The 9414-nt window shown below is 43.9% G+C and overlaps 1 protein-coding gene across 1 annotated transcript in view; it reads left to right on the forward strand.

Moving 5' to 3' along the window:
- The window catches only part of LOC107108151 (protein phosphatase 1J-like), a 28970-nt gene that overhangs the window by 242 nt on the left and 19314 nt on the right, over positions 1-9414 (forward strand). Inside the window, exons 2-4 of the mRNA XM_015408552.1 lie at positions 451-577; positions 3720-4046; positions 6976-7088. Of these exons, the coding sequence (XP_015264038.1) occupies positions 451-577; positions 3720-4046; positions 6976-7088 (567 nt within the window). The remainder of the gene's footprint in view (positions 1-450; positions 578-3719; positions 4047-6975; positions 7089-9414) is intronic.

Consider the following 9414-nt stretch of genomic DNA (forward strand, 5'->3'; position numbering starts at 1 on the left):
CACTTCTCTGGATGTGTGTTTGGCTTCAACTCCCACGGCAGTTATTTTGTAGCTGTACCCACCCCACCCTGTGTCAGAATTCCAAAGATGGCCATCAGGATTGGGGACCACTGATGGAAACACGCCTTTATTTTGTCACTTTTAGTCGAATGGGCAATATATAAATAGCAAAAAAAAAAAGTAGGCAAAGAGTGTATTGGCTGTGTCAGGGCAGGTTTTTCAGCAGTGTAAAACAGTCCATCTGAGACAGCAGATCTTGGCATGCATAAATATGTCAGGTTGCCTCAGAAGAATGATTGTCTTCAACTTTCTGAAGAAAATAATAGTCTCAAGTCTCAGGTATCCTTTGTATGAGGGACAAAGGGTAGGCAGGCATCATGAAATCCATTCAAATCAAACATTTGCCCTGACCAAATTTTGTGGTTCTCTGTGTCCTTCTTTCCTTCCCAGGGTGATAAATGCTGGCAAAAGCCAGCACAATGAGGATCAAGCCTGCTGTGAGGTAGTATTTGTGGAAAAGCGAGGCAGTCAGAGGAATAACCCAGCCTCCAAGGAAACATCTGGAGACCCAGAGGTGGTAAGCAGCATAATCATTAGAACTTTGCCTGTTCCCAGAGTTAATTTATAATCCTATGTTTGCATCTTATTTCCATCCTGTTTTGATAACAAGGTAGCTTCAGTCCTCAGAGAGCCAGTTTGGTGTAGTGGTTAAGTGCATGGACTCTAATCTGGGAGAACTGGGTTTGATTCCCCACTCCTCCACTTGCACCTGCTGGATGACCTTGGGCAAGCCATAGTTCTGGCACAGCTGTTCTTGAAAAAGAGCAATTTCTGTCAGGGCTCTCTCAGTCCCACCTACCTCACAGGGTGTCTGTTGTGGGGAGGGGAAGGGAAAGGAGTTTGTAAGCCACTCTGAGACTCCTTTGGGTAGTGAAAGGTGGAGTATAAATCCAATCTCCTCCTCCTCTTCTTCTCAGCTACTAACTGTTAAGGGCCAAGATAGATCCAGATGGGTAGCTGTGTTGGTCTGAATCAGCAGGGCAAAGTTTGAGTCCAGTGGCACCTTTGAAACCAGTTCACTCGTGACACTGCCTTCTTCACATGTTTAATCTGGACATTTCTCTACCATCTGTGGGCCTGTGTGAGCCAGACTATATGTGGAACTGCCAATGGGTTTTGCAAACCTTTCCCTTGGCCATCAACACAGGAATCACTGCAGCTTTACTTTAAGTAAGGTGTTTGAGGGGAAGGGGCTATGGTCCAGCAGAAGAGCATCCGCTTGGCAGCAGACGGTCCCAGGTTAAATCCCCCAGTTCTCCAGCTAGGTGATAGGTGATGTGAAAGACCTCTGCCTTGAGTCCCTGGAGAACCACTGACAGTCAGAGTTGATAATACTGATTGTGATGGACAAATACTCTAATTCAGTATTGGGCAGCTTCATGTTTTGAGCCTTCATGATGCCACAAAAGGTTTCAAGCATGTGGAATATATGGGCACTGCCTAATGAATTCTCAAAAGCCAGGAAAACTGCTGAATGAGGTGTCTATTAGCTATGGCCAGAGCATTACTTCTTGTCTTCTGCAGGACCAACAGAAGCAGATTAAATTCAACACAGCATACAAATTAGCAGAAACATGTGTTTTGTATGCCACCTCACCAGAGACCTGCTCAGGTGACTCATAAAGTAAAGATAATACAGTGATAAGAATCATTTGTACAAGAATGAGAGTCAGTGTTGTATAGTGTATCAGACTATGACTGGGGAATTCCTGGTTCAAATCCTCACTTGGCTTGTTGGGTGACCATGGGCCATGTTTTGAGGATAAAATTGAAAAGCTGAATCCAGAGTATGACGGCCTAGACCGGGGTGTCAAACATGCAGTCCATGGGTTGGACGCAGCCTGCAAAGGGCTCAAATCTGGCCCCTGAACAACTTCCTTCTCCTGCTTCCTTTCCCAGGGCTGCTGCTGCAGCTGCACTGTAGCTTGCTTTTCCCCCCATCTCCCTTGTGGCTTTTTGCTTCCTGTTTCCTGTCTATCGCCTCTGTGCTCCCTTGCTCTCTCTCTCCCTCCCTCTCTCTCTCTCTTTCTCTCTCTCTCTCTCACACACACACACAGAGTTCCGTGGCTGCTTCCTGCTTCATGCAGGAGAGATACAAAGACACAAGCCTCGGACTCTCTCTCACATGCGCACACACACACAGCTTTTGCTTCCTTCTCCGGGGCTGTTCCTCCTCTTTTGGGGAGGGAGGGGAGGAGAGAGAGAAAACAAAGTTGGAATCCCATTACAGGTTCAAGACCAACAATGTTTTATTCCAGGTATAAGCTTTTGTGTGCAAGCATACTTCTAGGGAGGGGGTTCTTCTGGCAAGCACAATGTACATTGAGGAAGTTATTTTGGCTTATTCTGAAAAGTTTTGTTTTTTTAAGATTGGATTTCTCTGTTCATATCTGGATTTATTTATTTTTCAAAAAGATCTTGATTAGGAATTAGAATACTTGGATTGGTCCTTATATCTTGAAGAGTGGAGTGATTTCAGATACCAAATGATAATAGCACACATTGGTAATGAGGCAAGAAAACTAGCTCTCAATTCAGTCCAGGAGGATGCATTGTTTTGAGCTTCATTATCAATTGCAATTCAGCAGTCTCTCTTTCTAATCTCCCTTTGAAATTCCTTTGTAAGAGCACTGCTACTCTTAGGTCAGCAACTGAATGTTCTGGTTTCTAATGCCAGAGTTATGTCCATTTATTGTTTGCATCCTCCTGGACTGAATCCTCCTGGATGGAATTGAGACCTAGGCTTCCTGTCTCATTATCAAAGCATTACTAACCCTCTGCATATCACACCTAATCCAATCATGCCTGCTATTGTCACTCATCTGCTATTGCTATTTGACATCTGAAAGCACCTTTATAAAGTTTATATCTCTGGCATCTCATGTTACATTTTATGGCACACATAGCCCAGCCCAACAAAGTGACATTTATGTCAGATCTGGCCCTCGTATTGAGTTCAACACCTCTGGCCTACACTGCTTAGTAGGGTGGGATAAAAATGACTGTTAAACAGTAAATTAGGCAGGAGTCAGCTTGTTTTGGTACAGAATTTGGGGTACTTTGACACTCTTATTTTGATTTCTTTCAGGGGCACAGAGTACACTGTCACATGAAGCTGCCTTCTACTGAATCAGACAATTAGTCTATCAAAGTCAGTACTGTCTACTCAGACTGGCAGAGGCTCTCCAAGGTCTCAGGCAGAGGTCTTTCACATCACCTACTGCCTGGTCCTTTTTAACTGGAAATGCTGGGGATTGACCTGGGATCTTCTGTGTGTCAAGCAGATTCTCTACCACTGAGCGATGGCCCTTCCCTTGTGAGGTGGCTCCATGGTAGAGCATATGCTTTGCATGTAGAAGTCCCAGGTTCAATCCCCAGCATCACCAGTCAAAAGGAGTAGGTAGCAGGTGCTGTGAAAGACTTCTGCTTGAGCCCCTGGAGAGCCACTGCCAGTCTGAGTAGACAATACTGACCTCTATAGACCAGTGGTCTGACTTAATGGCAGAAACTACACAGCAGACTTGCACATCACAATTGCCTCTTGCCTCTTACCTTCTAAAGGGTTTTTTTTAAGTTTGGGGGGTTGTTTGTGGATTTTTTTGTTTTGTTTTGTGCTTTTGGCATCTTTTTAGAGCAATCTTTTCCTTTTCCCCCTCCAGCCGGACAAAAAAGGCCTGTACTTTTATTACTGGGGTTTGTTCGATGGACATGCTGGAAGTGGGGCTGCAGTCATGGCATCTAAGCGACTACACTTCCACATCCGTGATCACCTCAGAGAATTAGTAGACATCCTCCAAGACTCCTCACCTCCTCCGATCTGCCTGCAAGATGCTTCCCGGACAGTTTCAGGGGAACCAAATAGGGCTCCCTTGGTAGAGGAAGAAGTTGAGGTCCCCAACAGTGCCTTGCCACGTTTCCATATGGAAAAAGCAGTTTCCCATGAGAGTTTGGTAGTGGGAGCCATTGAGAATGCATTCAAAGAGATGGTAAGTGAACCGGGGGGGGGGGATAGGAAGCTCTGAAGAAATAGGCTGATCCAGTGTTGTAGGACTGCAGAGATCCAAAAATCAGCTTCCTGATCTGGCACAGATTCTAGATCAGTTTAAGCTGCAGCCCCCAACAATCAAAACTGTGCTTAATTTGTATAGTTTCAAGAAACATGTATCATTTGTACAGGAGAGCGAGAGAGAGTGCAAGTGTGGTGTAGTATTGAACTGGAACTGGGAAGTTCTAGCTTCAGATTCCACCGTGCCATGAAATTCAGTAAATGGCTTTGGGAAAGTTGTTCTCTATCAGTTTAATTCTTCTTACAAGGCTGAAATGTGATGAGGGGGGATTTGTAACCTGTCTTGAACCATTTTGACATTTTGGACAGGGGATGAAAGAAATCTAAATAAATAACAAAACATTCTCATACTGTTTGACATATTCCTCAGAGTGACATGAAGATAAACATGATTGGAGAGAGTCCTCGGATCAGGGATGGTTCCTGTCCGGCCTGGCTGTTCTCCATCTGGAATATGCATTCACTTCCTTTTGCAGCCAAGATGCTGACATAGCAACCCATGACTATTTTGGTCTGACTGGGTATTTGCTTACCTAGCTGCAGATTAGGAGTCTGCTTTTCCTCTGCAGCTCAGCCCTGTACAGTTTGAGCCCTCTTATTTCTGCTCCAGCATAGGGAATAAGGTACACCAAACAGTTTCCGCAAAACATCACATTTGCATTAAGCTCATTAGCAAGCATGCTATTAGCTAGTATGCACACTGAGCTGTCAGAAGGTTCAAGGGAAGGTGACAAGATGCTTTCAGGTGGTAGGAAGGAATTTGCCAAGGTTTTGTTGTAGGTTATTTTGTGAAGACTAGTTTTTCAGGAGTAGATGTGGTTTCACAGTAGCAAGTGAGTGAAGTCACCTATAGGAGTAGCTTTTTGCGTGCTAAACTCCAGCTGCTGTATAGTTGCTCTTTCCTGTGGGACAGTTGTCAAGGGTGCACTAGCTGTTTTCAGGCATTACATTTGACCATTTATACAAGAAGAATGCATTAGATGTTATTCTCCTGATTAATTTTGTTGCAATGTGTATTTTAGCTTTGGTACACATGTTCTGAAGCTACGATATACACAGGTTGCCCCTTCCAGACAAAATGGTGAGAGTGCACATCAGGAGAATCACATGTAGTACATTCTGTATGCACGGTCAATAGTAACACCTGAAAATAGTAGTTTTCACATGTGAGTCGAACTATGGAAAGAATTTTCCATAATAGCTGATCTGTGATAGCAGTTTCACACATGTTATTGTGGCATAGTACAGTGTACAGTGTAGAAAATGGTCCACACATTATCTGACTATGTGAATCCATTGTGGGACAGCAAAGAGGATTAACCACCTCTACTAGTGAGAGCTGTAAGATAGTTTCAGAACTCCTTTCCTGCTCTGGCATCCGGCACAGGGTAACTGTGGTATTATTTCTGTGGTGCCACCTCCGCAGTAAAAACCTTTTTAGCCTCTTTGACTATCCATAGGTTTCAGCCATAATCTTTTCCACCTTGCTGTTACAGTTACTTTCATGCATATATGCACAGATATTATCTGTACTGTACTATCTTTTTCTAGCCCTGTGGGAAGCAATAGGTGTACTGAACTCTGCTTGCTTCCTTCTTGTTTTTTCCCTCATCTCAGACTTTTCCCTCATCTATTCTGGGGTTGATATGTGGGCAGAAACTTGCTCAGGGCTGCTCAAACACCATATCATCATACGATTCAAAAGCGACTCAGATAAACAGATGATATCCCTGGAATACCACATGGTGCTTTGCAAGATTGCAGTGCAAATTAAACAAGCTCCCTCTCCTAGACAAGGGAGCCACTTTGCAAAATAGAATAGGCATCTCAGCAGCTGAAATACAAGCTCTCCCATGAGGTGGAGGAGAGAGGGAAACCGAAGGCAGGTTTAATAGTTTGGAATTGTTTGCATTTGAAAGCAGATGAGCTGAGAGGTAAAGATTGCTCCCATCCTGCCCCTCCCCCTCACTTTTTCGCCACCTGAAATGGTGCCGGCAGGTGTATGGGCAAATAACACCCTTGGTGCCATTTCGGAAAAATGTTGGTTGGAGAAATGGCATGGAGGAAGGCAAGATCCCTCCCTCCCACATGCCATGGTGGTCTGAACCAGAATTGGGTCCCTGTGACACAGTTTAAAGGAATTCATGAATGGGAACTCTTTAAAATCACAGTGCATCTCAAGAGGATATTTGGGTACACCCTCTTATCTAGTTTGGTTTTCAAGCTTGGTCTTCACATGTAGCAAAATGAAGCCATATAATCTTGATGGGAGAATGGGCCGTAGCCCATTGGAAGTGGGGAGAGTCACATTTTAACATGCTCTCCCGTATAAAAATTCCCTTCAAATTAAAACAAATCAGCACATCAGAGGGAAAAAAAATGTGTTGTTGGCTTGTTGTGCTAGTTTTCCAGTTTCAATGGGAAATTAATGTAGGGTAACTTTGAAATAAAACATAGTCTCTTGCTCACAGTCTGAAGCGGTATAGTTCATTCTGCCACCTCCCTTTCGCTTCCATCTGCTGCATGTGTAGACCAGGCCTTCCCTGTCCACCATTTTCTTTCTTCAACTTACTCATGAAAACAGATTTTCTCCTCACATAGACTATATTTCAAATGTGGGAAAATGTATATTTAAAATGCTGGACTGGGGGGAATTTCTGCAGTGGTAGATTTGAAGCAAGAAACCGGTGGGCAGGGAATGAATTACATTCTCCAATGTCCCTGATTGTCCACAAAGGAGCATTTTTTTCCTCCATAAAACAGGCAGTTGGGCTTGTTTTACTCCATGATCTGATCTGGTTGCTTTCCTGCCACCTTCCTCCTGTGAGCTTATTTTTCTGTCTCCTCAGGACAAACAGATTGAGCAAGAGCGGGTGACCCGGCATGTATCTGGAGGCTGCTGTGCTCTGGCTGTGGTTTACCTCCTGGGAAAGTTCTACGTGGCCAATGCAGGTGATAGTAGGTAGGAGAGGGGGAAATGATTTTATTTATTTATTTATTTATTTATTTGCTTCCTAAATGATGGAAGTTGAGCCATCTGGTCATTGAAGGGGTAAACTTTTCTTTGCTCCTCAGTGGAAATGAATAGGAGCCGTTCCCATTCATACTTGTCAGTTGGTCAGGACAAGGTACCCATTTAAGCGAATTCCTGTATGATAGCGTTGCCAACTACCTGGAGGAAAAAAAGTCCAGCCCTTTGATACCAGCTTAATGAGATATTTACCAGGTGATGTTATTTACCTCCAGAGCTTGGAAAGCATCAGCTGCCCAATTCCATGCATTGAGCCTCCACTGAAAGGAGAGGACATTTTTCTGGTAACTCTACTCTCAAGAAATCTGTCCTTGAAGGCCACATAGACTTGCTAGAAGGAAAGAAAGCTGAACCCAGAAGTCAGAGGCAATTATAGATCAAGAATTTACATGTATTCCAAACCAAATGCAAATTATTTAGGAAGCATTCATATGGGGCTTGTTTAGGGTCAGCATATCCCCTGCATGCCTCGTGCTCATCCCATCCTTTGGGCATAGCAATCAACCTGGTGGTGACACACAAAAAGAAAATAATGCCAGTGTCCTACTGGACCTCGTTTTCTCAAGTTTAGGGTTGCCAATGGGCCTGAAGAAAAATGCTCTGTCCCTCTGTTGTTGTTCAGTCACACAGTCGAGTTCGACTCTTCGCGACCCCATGGACCAGATCACGCCAGGCCTTCCTGTCTTCCGCCGTCCTCCGAAGTTGGCTCAATTTCATGTTCATTGCATCTATGACACTGTCTAACCATCTCATCCTTTGCCGTCCCCGTCTTCTTTGACCGTCAATCTTTCCCAGCATCAGGGTCTGTCCCTCTAATAGAAGGTTAATGTGTGGAAGTAGGCAGTTGAAGTTTTTCATGGCACAGAGGTAAATAACATTACCTGGTAAATAACTTTCTATTAAGTCTCTGTAAAGGAACAAGACCTTTTTTCCTGCAAGCATTTGGCAACCTGACTCGGGCTTTGGTACCTCTACTTTTTCACTTCCTCTTTCATTCTAAACAGGACATATGGGGGGAACTTGGTCAGCAGGCATGCCTTCCATTGTCAGTTTGATTATATGGGGAAGAACAGTATGTTTTCTACTTGGTTTTCCAGTAAAATACCTTGAAGGTGTCATTTCCCCCTCCTTAAAAATGTTAAGACGATTTAACTCAATGACTCTGTTTTATAAGAAATTGTAAAGATTATGTATCAGCCATGTGGCTAGTAAAACACATTCCGGCCCCCGGAAGAAGGATACTAAGAGCTTGTTCAAGTTTGTGGCTGTAACAGTCAATTGTGGATGTAGCTTGATCTTTGCAAGACACAGCTGCTTGGGGTCTGTTAACAACCTGTGGCTACTTGGCTGTGACTGTTCTTGCAGTAGTGGGTGTTCATGCTCAAGAGGGCACAGTCAGGCAGCCTGCTCAAACCAAGTTAAAATGAGTAAATGGATTGCATTTAAGCAGCAGGTGAAGATAACAGGGATGGGATCATGGCTCAGTGTATAGAGTGCAAGCCTTCATGCATGTCCAAGATTCATACTCTGCCATCTTGAGTTAAAGGAACTCAAGTAGCAAGTGTTGAAAGACTTTTCCCTGTCTGAAGATCTGGAGATCATACTTTGGAAATCATACTGACTTAGATGGACCAGAGCAGATAAAGCAGCTTCCTATGTCCATATATACATTTATATTTTAAGCCAGTATCAGTAGAATCTGAAACCACAAGTAGAAGCATTGAACCTGCCCTAGGAGGCACACTTCTGTATTACAAGAGTGGGAGCAGGAAATCTGTGGTAAATGTGGTTTTAGGGAGGAGGCTGCTAATCTTCTCAGTAGCTGAATATGTTTAGTGTTCACTTTTATGATACTGTAATTGATCAATTTTAATCTGTACTTCACTGTTTTGATTGTTCATCATATGCTGCTTTGAAGATTTTTCTTGCAGAAAGGCAACATCTATATATATAAAAGAAAGTCCCCTCAGTGTAAAATCAACGCCCAGGCCAAACCACTGGACCTAGAGAGCACTCCTACCGTGGCGTAGGTGCTCGCTAAGAAGGGATTTTTAGAAATTCGACCCCTAAGTGGGTCACAAGGGAGGAAATGTGCTTCCCCCATTGATTCCTATGCGGCTGCCAGGCAGCTGCCTCTCTGCACCCCCCACTCTCTGATTGGTCAGCTGCAGAGCTCAGTGTTCTGAGGTAAAAAACAACAACAGTTACCGGGGTCTGCAGAGAGATAATGACAGTTGAGGAAATCAGGAGTGGCCAA

This window comes from Gekko japonicus, unplaced genomic scaffold (assembly GCF_001447785.1).
Source record: "Gekko japonicus isolate JY-2015 unplaced genomic scaffold, Gekko_japonicus_V1.1 scaffold1312, whole genome shotgun sequence".
NCBI lineage: Eukaryota > Metazoa > Chordata > Lepidosauria > Squamata > Gekkonidae > Gekko > Gekko japonicus.